This window comes from Chiloscyllium punctatum, chromosome 3, assembly GCF_047496795.1.
Source record: "Chiloscyllium punctatum isolate Juve2018m chromosome 3, sChiPun1.3, whole genome shotgun sequence".
In the NCBI taxonomy this organism is placed as follows: domain Eukaryota; kingdom Metazoa; phylum Chordata; class Chondrichthyes; order Orectolobiformes; family Hemiscylliidae; genus Chiloscyllium; species Chiloscyllium punctatum.
The window spans coordinates 148,277,934-148,300,212 of record NC_092741.1 but is presented as its reverse complement, the minus strand read 5'-3'; the positions used below and the strand labels follow the sequence as shown (position 1 = coordinate 148,300,212).

The window sequence follows — 22,279 nt, the reverse complement described above, 5'->3', positions numbered from 1 at the left end:
AAAGTGAATTTACCAAGTCCAAGTCACCTTCGTGGGAGATGTTATTGGACACGGACAAATGGCCACATAGGATGCGAAAGCGAAAATAATTGGGGAATTTCCCACACCGTTGATAAAAAAGCGATACTACAGTTCCTGGGGTTGAGTGGATTTTACTGAAAGTTTGTGCCGAACTTTAGCAATGCAGCTGCTCCATTCACCAAATTGTTAAAAAAGGGCGAGAAGTTTCAGTGAACAGTGGACTGTCAAAAGGCATTTGACAGCCTAAAACCTGTGTTCGCCACTGCCGCAGTACTAGCCAGATCGGATTACACAAAGCCTTTCAAGATGTCTATCGGTGTCAGTGATGTGGGTGTTGGTGTGGTGCTCCTGCAGGAGGATGACGAAGGGATAGAAAGACCCATTGGGTATTTTTCCAGGAAGTTGAACATCCATCAACAGAAATATTCAACGGTGGAGAAAGAGGCTTTAAGCTTGGTGTTGGCATTACAACATTTCAGTGTTTATATTACCAGCAATGCATCTGAGACAATCGTATACACTGATCATAACCCATTGACATTTGTTGGAAAATTTAAGGACAAAAATGCCAGACTGTTTAGATGGAGCTTGTTGTTGCAGCCATTCAATTTGACAATTGTGCAGGTGGCAGGTCGCGAAAACGTGATTGCCGATGCGTTATTGAGACTCAAATGAGATATGGAGGTGTTCATTGTTGGGTGTACTGCAGCCTGAATTTGCATGTGGTTCTGCATGTTTACAGTTAGCATAGTGTGTTTAGACTATTAACCAAGGTTTTGAAGGGTTAAAAATGAAACCATCTTTTTGTCTTGATTTTTTTTAATGGGAGGTGTCATAAAGCTAATCCCTTTTTTTCTAAAAGCTGTCCTTGGCTCAAGGATACGATGTTCTTGATTTTTTTCAACAGGGTAATAAACCAGGCCGGGCTCCAATCAGACTGGTTTGGTAAAGAGATTAAAAGGATTTTGAGAGGCCTTTTGTTTATATGTAAATAGATGAGACTTCAGGCCAAAGTGGTCATGTTTTAGAAGTGACTTGTATAATGAAAGGAAAGCGGTCAGCTCTCTAGCTGAGCTGAGCAGTAAAGTTCAGTCCTGAACTAGTTGGGAGTGCAACAGTCAGCTGTGTGGTAACTCTCTCTCTTTCTGCCCTTCAACTTCAACCTATAAGCATGTGTTTTATTTATATTGGGTTTTAAAGGGAATGTGCTTATTGGGGTTATATTGTGTATATTTGGAACAGCATACTTAAGTCTCGTTTGGATAGACTGAGTTCTTTAGGGGTTCTTTATTCTGTTCTTGCATTTCATTGTGTAATTTTGTGATTAAATGTTTGTCTGTTTCAAAATCTGGTAGTCTGGTGGGCGGCATGGTGGCACAGTGGTTAGCACTGCTGCCTCACAGCGCCAGAGACCCGGGTTCAATTCCCGCCACAGGCGACTGACGTTCTCCCTGTGTCTGTGTGAGTTTCCTCTGGGTGCTCTGGTTTCCTCCCACAGTCCAAAGATGTGCAGGTCAGGTGAATTGGCCATGCTAAATTGCCCATGGTGTTAGGTAAGGGGCAAATGTAGGGGTATGGTGTGGGTAGTGCTTCGGCGGGGCAGTGTGGACTTGTTGGGCCAAGGGGCCTGTTTCCACACTGTAAGTAATCTAATCTAATCTAACTTACTTTGGGTAATATTCACTGTACACTTACCGAAACACATTGCAAAATTATGGTCTAGGCTGTTTCAGAATGTTTTGAGTGGTCTGGCCTATTCCATAACAGGTCATATGCTATGATATAGTGATGATATCATGAACATACCTCTTAAAAATATATTGATATACTAACAATGGAACATAACACAACAAGAATTGTAACTCAGATTCATTTATTTCACCTGGAACAAGAGCTATTTCATGTATAGTTGTTATGGAAATTGTTTGCAACTAATTGCTAACACTCTGAGGTATAACAAATGGTCACAAGTGGTCTGAGTGAGTAATGACTAACTCCTCTTAAAAAGGCAATGCCTTCAGTCCCAATTATCACCAGGCTGTGAAAGATGTTCTTAAATCCATGAAGCTGCTGGATTTGATTGCTATCTGTGACCATGTAGACCACCCGTTTGGCAAAACTATAAATGCAGAATCAATTTAGCTCAAAGGCAATTGAATTAATTCTTCTAGGTATATTCAATTTAGCAAATTTTAAAATTTTGTAATGTCCAACATTTTCACATTTTCATTCAGTGAACTAGAGATTACAAGGTATGCAAAGGTGCTAGCAAAAGGGGTGAACTCTCTGCCAGATTATAAAAAGGCAGAGGAAATTTTTCAGATGTGCAAAATGAATTGTCAATATTTTTTAAAAAACCGAGCATAAGAACCATTTGTTCAAATAATTACAAAGTAACATTCTGTCAAAATGAGCGTGCTTAAAAAGACCAAAAGATTGAAGAAAAAACTTAGTAGTGCCTTTCCAAATGTGGACTCTTTTCCTTCCAAATTCTCTACTTTTCCCTTCCTTATGGTCAATTTGAATGTGTGTGTGTGTGTGTGTGTCTTCCTCAAATTTTCACATTATAATTCTAATTAATCCAATTTTAAACATTCTTTACTCTGTCAGAATCATATCAGGAATAAAGTTCTCAAATGTTGGTGTATATTTCAGCAGTAATTGTGACCAGCTATCACAATCATCTTGAATAATCAAAAGCATGTGCTTTCGTCCTGATTTTCTGCTTTGGTTCAGTTGATTGGGTGGTTAGCTTGTGATAAAGAATCTGGGTTCAATTTCGGCGCTGGCTGAGGTTACCATGAAGGATTCACCTTCTCAACATCTCCCCTTACTGGAGGCAATGGTGACCCTCAGGTTAAGGCAACACCAGTCATTTCTCTCTAATGAGCAAGTAGGTCTATGGTCCAGTGGAACTATGCTGACTACTATTCCAGTATATATGAAAGTTGCACATGTGGACCTTACGGAATCCTCATTGTAGCAGACTGTGAAGAAATTGCCCAGAAAATTAAAATTGCTGCTGGGTGATTCTGCTACCAGAACAAAGTATCCACTTAAAGTGGAAAATTCAGAGAGTTCTGATTAAATTAGCCAGATAGATATGTTGAAAAAGTTGTACCATTAAATATATCATCTAACCCCTGAGTAACTATTCAACTGATGCCATATGTAACTCTCACACCTGCAACTACATCTCTATCAGATCCATGATGTTCTCCCCACACAAGTACCAGGCTATGACCATTACCAGTTAGCAACAATCTAACCAATTCCCCTTGACATTCAATGGTGTTACCATTATTGAATCCCCCACTATCAACATTCTGGGGGTTACCATTAACCAGAAACTCAACTGGACTCACAATGTAAACACAATGGCTACAAGAGTAGGTCAAAGACTAGGAACACTGTGGCAAGTAACTCACCTCCTGATTCCCCAAAACATGCTCATCATCTACAAGACACAAGTCAGGAGTGTGTTGGAAACCTTTCCACTTGCCTTGATGGGTGCAGCTCTAACAATACTCAAGAAGCTTGACACCATCCAGGTTAAAACAGCCCACTTGATTGGTATCACATCCACAAGCACCCACTCGCTGCACTGCTGACGCTCAGTAGCAGCACTGTGTTCCAATCTACAAGATGCACTGCAGAAATTCATTAAAGCTCCTTAGACAGCACCTTCCAAATCCATGACCACTACAATTTAGAAGGATAAGGGCAGCAGATACATGGGAACAACCACCAAGTTCCACCCTAAGCCATTCTGACTTGGAAATATTTTGCCATTCCTTCCCTGTCACTTGGTAAAAATCCCAGAATGCCCTCCCTAAGGGTATTGTGGGTCAAGTCACAGCTCATTGACTGCAGTGGTTCAAGATGGCCGCTCAGCACCACCTTCTCAAGGACAACTAGAGACGGGTAATAAATGCTTGCCCAGCCAGCGACAGTCCACATCCTACCAGTGAACAAAAACTGTGGTAACCTCCCTCCTTTTGGAAAATAGAAGGGGCAGAGATTGCTACTCCTTGAAAAATCTTGCCCTTTATTTTATTTCCCTTTATTTTATTTCCCTTTTCATTCAGCTTGCAACTCTTATTGGTTTTCATTTGAACTTAAAGTGTTGAATGTACAATTCCAGATATGGGGCGATGATAATCTAATGACATTATCACTAGATTATTAATTGCGGAAACTCAGCTAATGTTCCGGTTTGAATCATGAGAGATCATGAAATTTGAATTCAATTTAAAAAAAATCTGGAAGTAAGAATCTATCAACAATCATAAAACCCGTTGCTGATTATCAGAAAAATCCATCTGGTTCACTAATGTCCTTCAAGGAGAGAAATCTGCCATCCTCATTTGGTCTGACCTACACGTGACTCCAGACCCACAGTAGTGTGGTTGACTCTCAACTGCCCTCTGAAATACCCTAGCAAAGCCACTCAGTTCAAGGGCAAATAGGGAAGGGAAATAACTGCATGCTAGCTAGCAATGTCCATATCCCATTTTTAAAAAATCACAATTTCAGGAAGATAAACACATTAACATTTGGAGCATTCAACTATCATCTATACAAATGCCTAATTATACACACACATGCCATTGAAAATTTTCACAGAGAGAACTGTGCATTCTTCATTCTCACATCTTGAAGCCCAGAGCAATAAAATTGTGCGTGTTTTCAAAAGAAAGAAGACGTAAGAAATAAATTACAACTGTCTTTTTAAACTTTTCTTTCTTCATGTACCTTTCAAACAACTGTGATGAAAACTAAACAAAAAGTGAATTCTCACATGAAAACATAGCCCTTTATACAGATTGCACTTTTTATTGGCAATGTGCACGTGCAGCACAGATGCTATTTTGGCTTTATTGGACGCCTCTTAGTGCGCAAAGTATAGATATTATAAAAGCCCTGTTTCTATTCACCACAAGCCCTCCATTGCCATAAATGGTGGAGGTAACCCGAATTTAAATGGAGTGTTTGAGAGAAGGAATGATTTTATTTAAAGTAAAAATCTTAACATTCTGTATTTTACAGTTCTGCATGCATTTCAATAGCCTTGAGAAACCAGGGACCTGATGCTTTTAAACCTGAATTATATGGCAAAACTATCATTGTGGAACAAATTATTTCTACACAGGGAACAAGACAGTACAGATTAAAGAGTGAATCAGGTAAAAGACAATTCTTTTAAACCAATAGCTTTTTTGCTGTTTGGGAGAAACAGTTTTGTTTTTAATACAAAATACAACACGATTACATTTTTACGTAAATTACATGAAGACATTTTGAATATGACAGCATTTTTTCTTAATGCATCATAATTTCCTTTACTAATTCAATACTTTGTTCCATATGATAAAGATGGGTAGGGGATCAACCATCCAAGTACACTAACCAGGGAAGAGGGGGAAAGTAGATAATCATTTGTCTCATTAAAACCAAATTGTGTCTTTTCACCACTTGGGTCTAATCCCACTCACAGACTCATTTATTTCAATAATCACCTTTTTAATAAACAAGTTCTTACCTTTTCAAAACAAAAGACCCTTCTTAATTATACTTTCTGACATAGTGCCATATTTTAACTGCACTCTCTGTATATACGTTTAACCTTCCCTTTAGTTTATTTTGCTATTACCTTCAATTTGACCCTTTTCATTGCTATCTTGTCAACCAGAAAAAGAAAAATTACTATAGCAAGTCCCCAAACGTCTGATCTATGAATGTTCATACTTACAAATGAGCTCACGTATAGAGGTATAATTTTAAAGATCTGACTCATAAATATTTGCTGTACTTATGATTGGCTATTTTGTATTATTCTGCATTGTTTTCTGTCTTGCATACAAATCAACTTGCTAATAGACTTGAGAACAGGACTTGTTCACAACCCAGTACTGCCTGCACTTAGTTTATCATAATGTGGCATAATCTCTGAAGTCTTGATCATTCGACAATTTTCTCAACTCCAGTGAGGAAAACCATAACATCTTAACTCTCTTTACAATGTGACAAACCCTGTTACAACTCTGAGACTGTTTTGTCATTAAATTATGTGCCAGTTTTGATGCAGGATGGAATAGAAAACAGTAAACACATTTACAATGTTATGTGATACATTATTACATAAAATTCTTCGACCTTTGTGTTGCAGCAAATGCCATAACTTGAAATTTAGTGCACATGTTGTAGAAAATGTGATACAAATTGATGTGAGAGCACAGGTTCTCTAAATTAGTATGCATAATATATCAATACATAACTCATCTGTCAACTAAATGAAAATAAATATTTGAGGTCCATACTTAGCCTACAAATAAAGTCATAGAATTATAGAGATGTACAGCTTGGAAACAGACCCTTCGGTCCAACTTGTCCATTCTGACCAGATATTCTAACCTAATCTAGTCCCATTTGCCAGCACCTGGCCCATATCCCTCTAAACGCTTTCTATTCATATACCCATCCAGCTGCCTTTTAAATGCTGTAATTGTGACAGCCTCCACCACTTCCTCTTACAGTTCAATCCATACACGCACAACCCTCTGTGAAAAAGTTGCCCCTTATCCCTTTTCAATCTTTCCCCTCTTAACCAAAACCTATGCTCTCTAATTCTGGACTCCCCTACCCCAGGGAAAAGACCTTGCTATTTATCCTATCCATGCCCTTCATGATTTTATAAACCTCTATAAGGTCATCCCTCAGTCTCTGATGCTCCAGGGAAAACAGCCCCAGCCTGTTCAGCCTCTCCCTATAGCTCAAATCCTCCAACCCTGGCAACATACTTGTAAATCTTTTCTGAACCCTTTCAAGTTTCACAACATCCTTCCTATAGCAGGGAGACCAGAGTTGCACGCAATGTCCTAACCAATGTCCTGTACAGCCATAACATGACCTCCCAACTCCTGTACTCAATACTCTGACCAATAAAGGAAAGCATACTAAACGCCTTCTTCACTATCATATCTACCTACGACTCCACTTTCAAAGAACTATGACCCTGCACTCCAAGGTCTCTTTGTTCAGCAACACTCCCTAGGACTTTATCATTAAGTATATAAGTCCTGGTCTGATTTGCCTTTCCAAAATGCAGCACCTTCCCTTTATCTAAATTAAACTCTATCTGCCACTCCTCAGCCCATTAGCCCATCTGATCAAGATCCCATTGTACTCTGAGGTAACCTTCGCTGTACATTATACCTCCAATTTTGGTTTCATCTGCAAACTTGCTAATTATACCTCCTATGTTCACATCCAAATCATTTATATAAATGATAAAAAGTAGTGGATCCAGCACTGATCCTTGTCATACTCCACTGGTCACAGGCCTCCAGTCTGAAAGGCAATCCTCCTCCACCACTCTCTGTCTTCTACCTTTGAGCCAGTTCTGTATCCAAATGGCTAGTTCTCCCTGTATTCCATGAGATCTAACCTTGCTAATCGGTCTACCATGAGGAACCTTGTCAACCACATTACTGAAGTCCACATAGATCACATCCACCACTCTATCCTCATCAATCCTCTTTGTTACTTTTTCAATAAACTCAATCAAGTTTGTGAGACATGATTTCCCATGCACAAATCCAAGCTGACTATCTCTCATCAGTCCATGCCTTTCCAAATACATGTAAATCCTGTCCTTCAGGATTCCCTCCAACAACCTGCCCACCGCCGTTGTCAGGCTTACCGGTCTATAGTTCCCTGCCTTTTCATAGAACATAGAACAATACAGCACAGAACAGGCCCTTCAGCCCACGATGTTATGCCGATCATTTGTCCTAGCTTAAGCACCTATCCATGTACCTATCAAATTGCCGCTTAAAGGTCACCGATGACTCTGACTCTGCCACTCCCACAGGCAACGCATTCCATGCCCCCACCACTCTCTGGGTAAAAAACCTACCCCTGACATCTCCCTATACCTTCCACCCTTCACCTTAAATTTATGTCCCCTTGTAACACTCTGTTGTACCCGGGGAAAAAAGTCTCTTGACTGTCTACTCTATCTATTCCCCTGATCATCTTATAAACCTCTATCAAGTCACCCCTCATCCTTTGCCATTCCAATGGGAAAAGGCCTAGCACTCTCAACCTATCCTCGTACGACCTATTCTCCATTCCAGGCAACATCCTGGTAAATCTCCTCTGCACCCTCTCCAAAGCTTCCACATCTTTCCTAAAATGAGGCGACCAGAACTGCACACAGTACTCCAAATGTGGCCTTACCAAGGTCCTATACAGCTGCAACATCACCTCACGATTCTTGAATTCAATCCCTCTGCTAATGAACGCTAATACACCAAAGGCCTTCTTACAAGCTCTATCCACCTGAGTGGCAACTTTCAAAGATCTATGAACATAGACCCCAAGATCCCTTTGCTCCTCCACCTTACTAAGAACCCTACCGTTAACCCTGTATTCACATTCTTATTTGTCCTTCCAAAATGGGCAACATCACACTTGACAGGGTTGAACTCCATCTGCCACTCCTCAGCCCAGCTCTGCATCATATCTAAGTCCCTTTGCAGCCGACAACAGCCCTCCTCACTATCCACAACTCCACCAATCTGCGTATCATCTGCAAATTTATTGACCCACCGTTTGACTCCCTCTTCCAAGTCATTAATAAAAATTACAAACAGCAGAGGACCCAGAACTGATCCCTGCAGAACTCCACCTGTAACTGGGCTCCAGGCTGAATATTTACCATCTACCATCACTCTCTGACTTCGACCGGTTAGGCAGTTCTCTATCCAACTGGCCAAACTTCCCACTATCCCATGCCTCCTGACTTTCCGCATAAGCCTACCTTATCAAATGCCTTACTAAAATCCACATACACTACATCCACTGCTCTACCCTCAACCACATGCTTGGTCACCTCCTCAAAGAATTCAATAAGACTTGTAAGGCAAGACCTACCCCTCACAAATCCGTGCTGACTGTCCCTAATCAAGCAGTGTCTTTCCAGATACTCATAAATCCTATCCCTCAGTACCCTTTCCATTACTTTGCCTGCCACCGAAGTAAGACTAACTGGCCTGTAATTCCCGGGGTTATCCCTTTCCCTTTTTTGAACAGGGGCACAACATTCGCCACTCTCCAGTCCCCTGGCACCACCCCCATTGACAGTGAAGATGAAAAGGTCATTGCCAACGGTTCTGCAATTTCCTCTCTTGCTTCCCACATAATCCTAGGATATATCCCGTGAGGCCTGGGCGACTTGTCTATCCTCAAGTTTTTCAAAATGCCTAACACATCTTCCTTCCTAACAAGTATCTCCTCTAGCTTACCAGTCCATTTCATACTCTCCGTTTCCTTACCACCTTCCTTAAACAGTGGCACCACATTAGCCAACCTCCAGTCTTCCAGCACCTCCCCTGTGACTATCAATGATACAACTATCTCAGCAAGGAGCCCAGCAATCACTTCCCTAGCTTCCCACAGAATTCTAGGGTACAACTGATCAGATCCTGTGGATTTATCCACCTTTTGCATTTTAAGACATCCAGCACTTCCTCCTCTGTAATATGGGCATTTTTCAAGATGTCACCATCTATTTCCCCACATTCTATATCTTCCATGTCCTTCTCCACAGTAAACACTCATGCTCATTTAATAAGTACTCATTTAGTATCTCACCCATCTCCTGTGGTTCCACACATAGGCTGCCTTGCTGATCTTTGAGGGACACTATTCTCTCCTTCATTCCCTTTTGTCCTTATTGTGTTTATAGAGACACTTTGGATTCTCCTTAACCCTATTTGCCAAAGCAATCTCATATCCCCTTTTGCCCTCCTGATTTCCCTCTGAAGTATACACCTACTGCCTTTATACTCTTCTAAGGATTCACTCGATCTCTCCTGTCTATACCTGACATGTGCTTCCTTCTTCTTCTTAACCAAAACCTCAATTTCTCTAGTCATCCAGCATTCCCAACACCTACCAGCCTTGCCTTTCACCCTAACAGGAATATACTGTCTCTGGACCCTTATTATCTTATTTTTGAAGGCTTCCCATTTTCCAACCATCCATTTATCATCAAACATCTGCCCCCAATGAACTTTTGAAAGTTCTTGCCTAATACCAATAAAATTGACCTTCCTCCAATTTAGAACTTTAAATTTTAGATCTGGTCTATTCTTTTCCATCATTATTTTAAAATTAGGAGAATTTTGGGCACTGAATGATCCCCTTCTGACACCACAGTCATCTGCCCTGCCTTATTTCCCAAGAATAGGTCAAGTTTTGCACCTTCTTTAGTAGGTACATCCACATACTGAATCAGAAAGTTTTCTTAACAAATTCCTCTCCATCTAAAGCCTTAAAACTATAGGAGTCCCAATCTATGTTTGGAAAGTTTAAATCCTCTACCATTTCCATCCTATTACTCTAACAGATAACTGAGATTTCCTTACAAATTTGTTTCTCAATTTTCCATTGACTATTAGTGGTGGGGGGGGTGGTCCATCATACAATCCCAATAAGGAAATCATCCCTTTTTTATTTCTCAGTTATACACAAATAACTTCCTTGGATGTATTCACAGGAATATCCTCCCTAAGTACAGCTGTAATGCTATCCCGTCAAAAATGCCACTCCCCCTTCTCTCTTGCCCCCTTTTCTGTCCTTCATATAGCATTTGTATCCTGGCACAATAAGCTGCCAGTCCTGTCCATCCCTGAGCCGTGTTTCTGTAATTGCTATGATATCCCCGTCCCATGTTCCTAACCATGCCCTGAGTTCATCTGCCTTCCCTGTTAGGCCTCTTGCATTGAAGTAAATGCAGTTTAATTTATCAGTCTGACCTCATTCTCTGCTTTGTCCCTTCCTGCCCTGACTGTTTGACTCACTCCTTTTCCTAACTGTACCCGTCTCAGATTGATCTCTTTCCTCACTGTCTCCTGGGGTCCCACCCTCCACCTTACTAATTTAAATCCTCCTGAGCAGCTCAAGCAAATCGCCCTGCCAGTATATTAGTCCCTTCCAATTCAGGTGTGGTCCATCCTTTTTGTACAGGTCACAACTACCCCAGAAGAGATTCCAATGATCCAAAAATGTGAATCCTTCTCCCGTACACCAGCTCCTCAGCCATGCATTCATCTGCACTATCCTCCTATTGCTACCTTCACTAGCTCATGGTACCGGGAGTAATCAAGATATTACTACCCTTGAGAACTCCTTTTTAAATTCCTGCCTAATTTTCTATATTCTACCTTCAGAATCTTATCCTTTTCACTTCTAGTGTTATCAGTTCCAATGCGTACAATGACCTCCTGTTGGTCCCTCCCCCCTTTGAGAACATTGTACACTCTCTCGGAGGTATCCTTGATCCTGGCACCAGAGAGGCAACACACCATTCTGATTTTTTACTGCTGGCTGCAGAAATGTCTGTCTGTGACTCTGACTGGAGAGTCCCCTAACACAATCGATCACTTGGAACCTGATGTGCCCCTCATTATATTTGAGCCATTCTCAGTACCAGAAACGTGGCTGTACATTCTACATTCCCCTGAGTGCCCATCACCCCTACATTTTCCAAAACAGCTCCACTTGTTTGAAATGGAGATAGCCACAGGAGACTCTTGCACTACCTGCCTCTCTCTCCTACCTTTCCTGGAGTTAACCCATCTACCTGACTGTATCTGTGGCTTTTTTTTCCCTTCCTATAACTGCCATCCATCACATCCCCAACTCCTGTAAATTTCTCACTGCCGCTCCAACCTTGAGATCTGAAAGGATTCACAACCAAAGATACTTCCTGCAGACATAACGATCAAGAATATGGAAACTATCCCTAATCTCCCACATCCAACAGGAACAGCGCATCACTCTACTGAAGGCCATCTTTGCTCCTTCACAATCCTATAGATACAGAAAATTGCTCTAAAAAACACTGCTTCAGGCTAACTTAATACTTATGGTTTATATTTTTAAAAGTTAATCAAGAGACCGATCACAATAAAACATATAATCAATGATTTATACAATGCAGATCTTTGATGAAAACTGCCTGTTATGCAAGATCCTTTAGTAATTCAAGGTTCATTGTTTCCCAGAGCATGTAATTTCTAGAAAGAAGGAAGAACTCAACATGATATTAGAACAATTCAATATACAGGTATGGTTTGTTTTTCAATTCATGATCCTTGTCAAAATTTAAATTAGCCTGCAACGAACAGTCAATAATTTCACAAGATCTTATCAAATTCCACTGACCTCCATGTTAACGGATGTTTCAACTTGGTTATTGTGTAATTAGAAAAAAGAATTTGAATTTAGCAGGTTTGGGTTTTGACAATGTTATTTAAAAATAATTTTTAATTATATGGTGAAAGGCTGTGGGTGTTCGGAGTACAATGAGACTTTTAGATGGTCAGAATCTTTTTGCCAATCAGGGTTCCTTCAGAAATGTGGAGCGATACTTCTATTCTCATATTTATTTCAGAGCAAAGGACTGTCAGAGAAAGACAAACTACATTCTCCTTTCACAGCAGTCAGCTGCTGCATTCTGAAAATTAAAGGTCCACTTTGACAGTTGCTGTAAATGGTAACTGCAAAATGTTAAGTGTGAACTAAGGATACTGGGAAGGATACAGTGTGAGATGATTAACAGGGTAGAATGCCAGATTATAAGGTATCATTTGGATAGGGTGCTTTTCAGTTCAACATAGTCTGTACAGTGCCAACCTTTACATAGTCTCACAGCAGTAGAGCATGATAATGCCTTGGATCAAATTGAGTTTTTGTCTTATATTGAACTTTTTAACTCATTCTCTACTAATGCTAGATTCAGTGTGGAAGAGGTGAATGCCTATGGTTTCACACAAAAGTTCTTAGCAGCATGTCCTTCACCTGAACCAATCTGCCTGTATGTTAGGACTTCCTCAAGGAGTGAATTTGTATGAGTTCATGAAAAATACGGTCAAGCTCTTCTATAACGCAATGGTTATATTCTTGTACAGCTCCACATTATAGAAAAATTGTACTTTAGAAACAGCGCTTAAAGTGTTGGTGCTGTAATTGTGTTACAGCCAACATGTTTTAAAAGTTTGCACTTTAGAAACAGCATCCCCAATTCATCAATTGCGTTAAAGCTAATTTGCATTGATGAAACGCATGTTATAACAGAACGACCCTGTTGTTACCATTTCGAAAAGGCTCTAAGGCCAACAACTGCCACTTGATGGAGCTAGATGCACACAGCGCAGAATTAGAATATTTCTTTGAAGAATGTGAGTTTAGAGCCCATCAACCATGGAACCTTCTAGACATGGCCGACTGTTTCAATTCCAATCTGGAATTTATGATGCTTTCTAATCCACAAATTAACAGATTTTTAAAATAGTACAAATTGAATTGTCCCATGATCATGCACCCAGTCAGTGAACACTTTATTGAGTAGCAATGCGCTGGTTTGAAATTCCAGATCCCATCCTGAGTTAGAAACCAGAAAGGGGCTTACAATCTGAAGCTGGGAAGTTATGCAGAACCTTTGTGAATGACTGATCAGACCCCTGCTGGAGGACTCACACTCTGGCACCTCACAGGGGCATGCTGGCCACACTGCATTCGGATAAAAAACTCCTGATGGTCATCTGTAATGGTATTGTGCATTGGGAGTACACTGTGAATTCCAAAAAGTTTATAACTCTGGTAGAGATGTTGGCACAGCTATCGTTCTGTTCAATTCAACACAGAGCTTAATACACCAGGAAGCATCTGAAGAAAGGTCGCTGGACCCAAAACACTAACTCTGCTTTCTCTCCACAGATGCTGTGGAGGTTTTCCAGCAATTTCAGTGTTCATTTCAGGAAGCATCTGTGAAGGAAAAAACTGAATAAGTAGCTGGAATTTTCCAGAGGCAGGGTTTAGGGGATGATCAGGTCCACAATATTTCTACAGGCTACGGGATTTGGGGCCATATTTTAGCCATGACAACCAAATAAGTGGTTGTCACTGATTCAATGCTTCTATGAAGAAGGGTGTATGTCCCCCATCAGCTACTGGCTCCAAACTAGGTTTGGAGCAGATGGTCTTTACCATAAACCATCTTTTAAAATATTCTCCTGCATTTTCTACATCCGTAGCTCCAACAATAAATGCAAGGATGAAAACAGAAAGCCACGGGTGAGGGAACTCTGAAACAATCACACAGAATGCTGGACAAATGCAGAATCTGTGGGCAAGACTTGACATTTTGAATCCGTTATGAGTAAATGGAGTGTCGGAGGCTGAGGGGTGGCCTAATGGAGGTTTATAGAAAAGTGAAGGGCACTGATACGGTAAATAGACAAGGTCTTTTCCCAGGTACGGGAGTCCGAAACCAGAGGGTATAGGTTTAAGGTGAGTTTTCACATGTATACTGAACCCTAGCAAATTTACCTAACCACAACTTCTCTTGACATCTCCATTAAGTCATTAGAATGCTCTACTGATGTTGAAAACTCAGTGTTGAATACAGAAGCTCTAAAGTGGCGAATGAGAAGATGAGCTACTGTTGTTAGAGCTTCATCAAAGCCACCTGGTCATCCCTGGCAAGCCCTTTCAGCTCGAAGCAGTCACTCTGATTTTCAGCTATTACTGAGGCTTTTGGAGAAAGAGGCAGATCTTTAATTGGTTTGAACTCTCTAAAGTTTATAACTTCACAACCAGTTGAACAGGGAAGACCTTGAGCCTACTTGATCCAAGCGGTTGAAGGTGGGTTTGAAGGCATGTGTTATAATGTTTGTGTTCAGAGAGAAACATCACATTTCATTTTTGTTTTCGTAAATACAGGACTGCAAGGAAATACACATGTATAATATATTCAGGCTATCAGAACTATGTATGATTCATTGATATAAACTAATCATGGACATGTTACAGTGCATAAGGGGTCCATTTAGGTAATCATGTCTACACTGTCTTGTTAAATGAGCTAATTTTCTGCATTTTCTCCATACTCTTGCACATAATTTCCAGTCAAATAATCATCCAATAAATGTCTTATTTAAATAAATTGTCAGTTTCAAGTCTGTGCATCATCTCAGTAAAGTCTAACTTTAACTTGTTCTTGTAAAGAGAGGGAGACTCGTCACAACGTACGGTGTATTCCAATAGTTAGTATGCTGTAAAAGTTATTTATTATGACCCCTCAGTACTGTCATTCCTTGTCTATACATTGGACAGATAAAATTGCATGCCAGATCATAATGCAATTTTATTGCTATACAGGTGGATAACCCAGTCTCCATTTTAAATCAAGAAATGAGTAAACTTCTGTTAAAATCAAAAAGTGGAACAGAAAAATATAAGGTAAACTGTGTTGTACATATTTATGTGAAAAGGCAACCTTTCTTTTAAAAGTTCAGTGCAGTAAACATTATTCAATCTTATACTCATTACTGCATCAATATGTTTGACTTAATTTGTGTAATTTCATTTTCAATGAAGAAAGTATAATATTATTTAGTTCTGTTTTGATAAGAGACACCAATTAATTTGTAGTGAATTGAACAATACTCTTAGTTGAATTGCATTTTTATTGGCAACTATTAAAATAATTGCCTATTATAATATAAGCTGATATTTTAAATGCATTCTCATTTGAGAATTGAAAAAGCTTCTGTTTTGCACATATGATCTGTACCACAGGACATCAGTTATAGTTTTCTATATGCTGTTACATGCAATGAAAATTTGCAAATATAGTACAGAACAACAATTACTTTTCTTATCAATCTGCCAAAATCCTCTCATGCTGATCTGAAGCGACTAGTTTCTTTCTGAGCTACTTTTCTCGAGGCCTCAGTCACTCTTTGGACTCTCAGTTCAATAGACATTACCCAGACTGGCAGACTGTTCGGTCACATTGAGGGGAGAAACATCACAGTCGATCAGAATGCTGTTCTTAACTTGTATACACACCTGCACATTTACTGCAGGGATTGCTGGAAAGTATTGTGGAACTAGACCCCAAGTTGCCTTTTCTTTAACTGGAAATGATAAGACCAGTACTGTCACAACTTAACTGCTTGATTAATCAGAATTAACTTAATTTTAACTCAGAGCTTAAAAATGTGTTGCTGGAAAAGCGCAGCAGGTCAGGCAGCATCAAAGGAGCAGGAGAATCGACGTTTCGGGCATAAGCCCTGCTTCAGGACTAAGAAGGGCTTATGCCGGAAACGTCGATTTTCCTGCTCCTTTGATGCTGCCTGACCTGCTGCGCTTTTCCAGCAACACATTTTTAAGCTCTGATCCCCAGCATCTGCAGTCCTCACTTTCTCCTAGTTAATTTTAACTCATTCACACACTGAATTGTAATCAGAGTTGTTGATGATGTGAGCTTTGTGGTTTTTAGGATGCCTGCTACTAAATAGCTATATTTATTTAAGCAGAGATTTAATAACTTTGTCTCAATGTTCCCCAAAAGCAAAATTATAGCAAATAAATAAGAAACGTTGCTGCTTTAAAACATGCATATTTTTGAAGTTTTTCATGAAAGCTACTCGACTAGAACAAATGCAAGAAGATTATTCTCAAATACTGCAGACCAAGACAACAACAAGGGAGAAGATTGCAGAGCAGGATGAAGTAAGTTGAGTTGATGTTCATGTAACTCCATCTCAAGTGCAATCCACATGAACTAATTCAGTATAAGTTTTGGTCTTGGTTGCATTTCGCCACTAAACATAAGCACAGAAAGACATTGTGAAGCATTAGTACGAACAAGTAATACTTTACCAAATGTTTCTTTCTAACTCCCAATCAAAGGCAACCTCTGTAAATGAATCTTTGTTGTCTACAAATTAGAGTGTGTCTTTACACACCCAGATTTTTGATACTATACAATTGTTGAGGAAACACAGATAATTATAACTGCAATTAGATGCTGGATTACTGGTAGGATTCCTCTATTCAAACATTCTTTGCACATTATTTGATTAACTCAGTTGGTTGATGAAAATCCACAATGGCAAGAAGTATGTCTACAAAGAGGACTGCCCCATTGAAGAAACTTTCAACATGAGGTTAACCATGTTATATGAAAAATACAATTTTAAAATACTCATGTTTTCCCCATCCCACCAATGAATCCTGGGAAATCCTAGCTGGAGAGTATGGAACCAGGCAACAGAATTCCAAACTAAGGGGCAGGCTAATTAAAACTGGGGATGAGGAGGAATCACTTCACTCAGACAGTAATGAATCTTTGGAATTGTCTACCCCGGGGGCTGTGTAGGCCTGATCACTGACTATGTTCAAGACTGAGATTGATCTATTTTTACATATTGAAAATATCAAGGAAAAAGGCATAGTATAGGAAATGGTGTTGGAGTACAGGAATTGCTGGTATCTCATTGAATGGAGGGATGGGCTCGAAAGGCTTAAAGGTCTATTCCTGCTCCTATTTCTTATGAAATTAACACTAACCATATTTTGCTCCGAGGGAGTTAGCTCTGCATAAATGTGAACCGCAAGATCAGGCCTATTGAAAGATATAAGGGTTTGAACTGTTAGCTTGAAAGTAATTAATATAAGTGTAGGGGGTATTTGTCAAAGAGGAGGCTTGAGTCCTGAGTTCGGAAGGACAACTTGATCTTTACTCAGAGCTCTTTACCAACGCAGTGTGGGAGAGGTCAGAGAGGAAATCTCTGAGACACTCTGCACTCCCAGACCAAGTCCAGAGTATTTATACAATTCACGTTACTATGGTTATATGCAACATTAATGTCACTATTTGCTACATTGCCTCAGACTGTCATGCTCCTGCCCAAATATTTGTCAGAGACTGATTAAGTTAATTTTGAGTTAATTTGTGTATTTTCTTGAAATCATGATGACTATGTGATATTTCACAATTAAACTGTCATAAAGTCGTAAATCTTTCCCCTCTCATTTTAAAAATATTCCCTCTAGTTATGAAGTCCCCTACCCTACAGAAAAAACCTTTGCTATTCACTTAATCCATTTGGAGATGCCGGTGTTGGACTGGGGTGTACAAAGTTAAAAATCACACAACACCAGGTTATAGTCCAACAGGTTTAATTGGAAGCACAAGCTTTCGGAGCGCTGCTCCTGCACAACCACCTGATGAAGGAGCGTCGCTCCGAAAGCCAGTGCTTCCAATTAAACCTGTTGGACTATAACCTAGCGTTGTGTGATTTTTAACTTTATCCATGCCTTCATATTTTATAAACCTCCATAATGTCACCTCTCAATCTCCTTCACTCCAAAGAAAAAGGTCCTAGCCTTTCCAGACTCTCCTTATAATTCAAACCCTCCAGTCCGGCAACATCCTTATAAATCTTTTCTGTACCCTCTCTAATTTAATAATGTCCTTCTTATAGCAGGGTGATCAGAACAGTACACAATAGATGAGATTCCCTACAGTATGGAAACAGGCCTTTCGGCCCAACAAGTCCATACCAACCCTCCGAAGAGTAACACACCCAGACCCATTTCCCTCTGACTAATACACCTAACACTTTGGACAACTGAGCATGGCTAATTCTCCTGACCTGCACATCTTTGGAGTGTGGGAGGAAACCGGAGCACCGGGAGGAAACCCACACAGAAACGGGGAAAATGTGCAAACTCCACACAGACAATCACCTGAGGCTGGAATTGTAACCCGGGTTCCTGGCGCTGTGAGGCAGCAGTGCTAACCACTGAGCCAACGTGCCGCCCCTTACTTCAAAAGTCTTGCCAACGTCCTGTACAATCTCAACATGACGTCCCAACTCCTATACTCAAAGATCTGAACAATGAACAAGTATGCTAAATGCCTTCTTAAACACCCTGTCTACCTGTGCCATAACTTTCAAAGAACTATGCACCTGAACTCCTAGGTCTCTCTGTTCAACAACACTACCCAGGGCTCTATCATTAACTGTAAAAGTCCTGCCCTTGTTCATGTTATCAAAATGCCTTGCATTTATCTAAATGAAACTCATTCTGCCACTCCTCAGCCCATTGGCCTAATTGATCAAGATCCTTCTGTAATCTTAGATAACCTTTTTCACTGTCAACTATACTGGTGTCATCTGCAAACCTACTAAATATGCCTCCTAAATTCTCATCCAAATCTCTTATATAGATAACAAATATCTGTGGACCCAGCACTGATTGATGCAAAACACAGGTCTCAGTCCGAAAAGCAACCCTCCATCACCACTCTTTGTCTCCCACCATCAAGCCAATTTGTAACCAATCAGCAAGCTGTCCCTGAATCCCATGTGATCTAACTTCACTAACTAGTCTACCATGCAGGTGTCTTTCATACCATACCTGGTCAAAGGCTTTCTGAAAGTGCTTGTAGACAGCATCTACTACTCTGCCCTCATCCACCTTCTTGGTCATGTCCTTAGGAAACTCAATCATATTTATGAGACACAATTTCACATGCACGAAGCCATGCTGACTGAATCTAATCAGTCCTTGCTACTTGAAATGTATATAAATTCTATTTCTCAGAATCTGTCCAACAACATACCCACCACTGATGTCAGACTCACCAATCTACAGTTCCCAGTCTTCTTCTTATATGCTTTCTTACGTAAAGGCACAACATTAGCCATCCTCCAGTTCTCCTGCACCTCACCCAGCTATTGATGTTACATGTATCTCTGCTAAGGGCTCCACACTTTCTTCTCCAGCCTCCCACAACATCCTGGGATGTACTTGATCAGGGATCCTGGATAATTATCTAACTTAATGCTTTTTAAGGCCTCCAGCACCTTCTGTCTCATGGGCTGTTTTCAAGACATCAGTATCTATTCTCCTGCGGTCCCTAACCTCTATGTCTTTCTCCATAGTAAATACTGACCCAAAGTCTTCGTTTAATATCTTTCCCAACTCTGATGGTTCCACACATAGATGATCTTGTTGATCTTTAAGGGGTCCTATTTGCTCCCTAGTTGCTCTTTTGGTCTTAATGTACCTGTAGAATCTCTTTGGATTATCTTTACCCTTATCTGACAAGGCTATTTCATATCCCCCTTTTGCCCTTCTGATTTCCTCTTAAGAATTTTCCTACACCCCTTATGCTCTTCAAGAGATTCAGTTGAATTCACTTGTCTATACCTAACATATGCTTCCTTCTTATTCTTGTTTAGAGCCTCAATATTTTTAATTCATCCCTTGTTCCCTACTCCTACCATCCTTACCCTTCAATCCAACAGGAACATGTTGCCTCTGAACTCTCGTTATCACACTTTTGAAAGCATCTCAATTTTCAGTTGTCCCTTTTCCTACAAACAGTCTATTCCAATCAAATTTTAAGAGTTCCTGGTCTCATACTATCAAAATTGGCCCTTCTCCAATTAATAACTTTGGCTTTTATACAAGGCCTATCCTTTTTCCTAACTATTTTAAAACTCACGGAATTATGAATAATGGTCCCAAAGTGCTCCCCCTCTAACACTTCAGTCACTTGCCCTGCCTTATTTCCTGAAAGAAGGTCAAATTTTGCTCCTTCCCCAGTAGGTACATCTACATATTTATGAAATTTTCTTGAACCCATTAAACAAATTCCTTCCCATCCAAGCCCTTTAAATTATGGCAGTTCCAATCCATGTTTGGAAAGTTTAAATCCCCTAGTATCATTGCCATTTTGTTCTTGTATGTATCTGAAATCTTTCTACATATTTGCTTCGCAGTTTCCCACTGACTACCCCAATAAGGTGATCATCCCTTTCTTATTTCTGAGCTCCACCCATATAGCTTCAATGGACGATCCCTCAGAAATATCCACTTTAAGTACAGCAGTAATGTTTCCCTAATCATAAATTGCCTTTATCCCCCTACAATGTTATTTGCTCTTCAATACTTGGTTTATGAGATTTGAAAGCCTCCCAGTTGCCAGTCATCCCTTTACTGATGAATAGTCTATTCCAATCAACCTTTGAGAATTCCTGTCTCATACCACCAAAATTGCCCTTACTCCAGTTAAGAACCTTAACTTTTATACAAGGCTTATCCTTCTCCCTAACTATTTTAAAATAGAATTATGATCACTGGTCCCAAAGTGCTCCCCCACTAACACTTCAATCATTTGCCCTGCATTATTTCCCAAGATAAGGTTGATGCGGTTCCCTGTTTTCTCCATCTGTTAGTCAATCCTCCCTGCTGGCAGGGTAGGGATCTCTCTCTGCTACCCACAGCTATTTGTTTAAAGGAATTCAGTTAAAAGGAACTAATGTGTCCCTCAATATTAGTTTGTTCGCTGCATTCATAATTTCATTATACCTATCTCATCTGGTTGCCATGGGTACAAAGGTTATGATTCTGACAGTGTAAGTTACTGTCTCAGCTAACAAACTTCTTCAGACATTTCATATCAACTAAAAGGAATGTCAAGATTTTCACTAAAGCTACGAGAGGAGATCAGGAGAATCCTGCTAAAATTTCAGGACCCAGCACTAGCAACCTATTACGTAATGTGTAATGCTCATTAGGGTTGATGAGTTCAAAACTAGGGAGTGGGAGGAGAATGACTTAAAAGGGACCCGAGGGGTGACCTTTCCACACAGAAGATGGTTTGTATGTGGAATGAACTGCCAGATGAAGTGGTAGATGCAGGTGTACTTACAAGATTTAAAAGACAAGTACATGACTAGGAAAAGTTTGGAGGGATAGCAGCCAAATACAGTCTAGTGGGACTAGTTTAGTTTGGGAAACCTGGTCAGCATGGACAAGTTGGACTGAAGGGGTCTGTTTCCATGCTGTATGTCTCTAGGACTCGAAAATCCTTGGCGACCATTTTATGTTACGTTCAGCAATGGGCCGTCCTAACAACAAGAAACTCTAAAATAATATAAAGTTACCGTGGTCAAATGAAAACTCAATAATTTTCTTTATTTTGTTAGTTGGCTTAAACTTTAATTTTTAACCTTCAATGCATTAGGAATGACACATGTGGTGGCATGTACAGAGTTAAAGACCTTAATTTATATTAAAAGTGATTTTTATTATTACATCTCTCTGTGCAATGCTGTTGTGCAGCTAAGATAAATTCATAATAAAAAACATTGAAGCAATTGATAATTCAATTTTTCCCAAGTACCTTGCAGAACTAAAGAAGAAAGTCAAGGAAATGGAAAGACGCTATAAAAACCTTGAATGTTTGAATGATCTGCAGGAGAAACTAGAGCAGCTCAAGAATCAGATGGCCTGGGCATTGGTAAACAAATAGAAATTTTGTTTGTATAATTCTTTAAAAGATCTCAAATGATAAGAATTTATATGGTTGCAATTCTTT

At 39.9% G+C, this 22,279-nt stretch overlaps 1 protein-coding gene across 4 annotated transcripts in view; it reads left to right on the top strand.

The window, feature by feature from the left end:
- LOC140466507 (structural maintenance of chromosomes protein 6-like) overlaps positions 1 to 22,279 on the top strand; it is a 127,468-nt gene that overhangs the window by 34,909 nt on the left and 70,280 nt on the right. For 3 of the 4 annotated variants that reach the window (XR_011955225.1, XM_072561992.1, XM_072561997.1), the window contains exons 5-9: positions 5,071 to 5,207; positions 12,096 to 12,157; positions 15,253 to 15,333; positions 16,510 to 16,611; positions 22,082 to 22,201. Coding sequence is in view for 3 of the 4 variants with exons in the window: in XM_072561992.1 (XP_072418093.1) it covers positions 5,071 to 5,207; positions 12,096 to 12,157; positions 15,253 to 15,333; positions 16,510 to 16,611; positions 22,082 to 22,201 (502 nt within the window). In the remaining variant the exon portion in view is untranslated. Of the gene's footprint in view, positions 1 to 5,070; positions 5,208 to 12,095; positions 12,158 to 12,247; positions 14,737 to 15,252; positions 15,334 to 16,509; positions 16,612 to 22,081; positions 22,202 to 22,279 lie in introns of those variants that run through there. The other variant, XM_072562004.1, reaches the window with a different exon arrangement.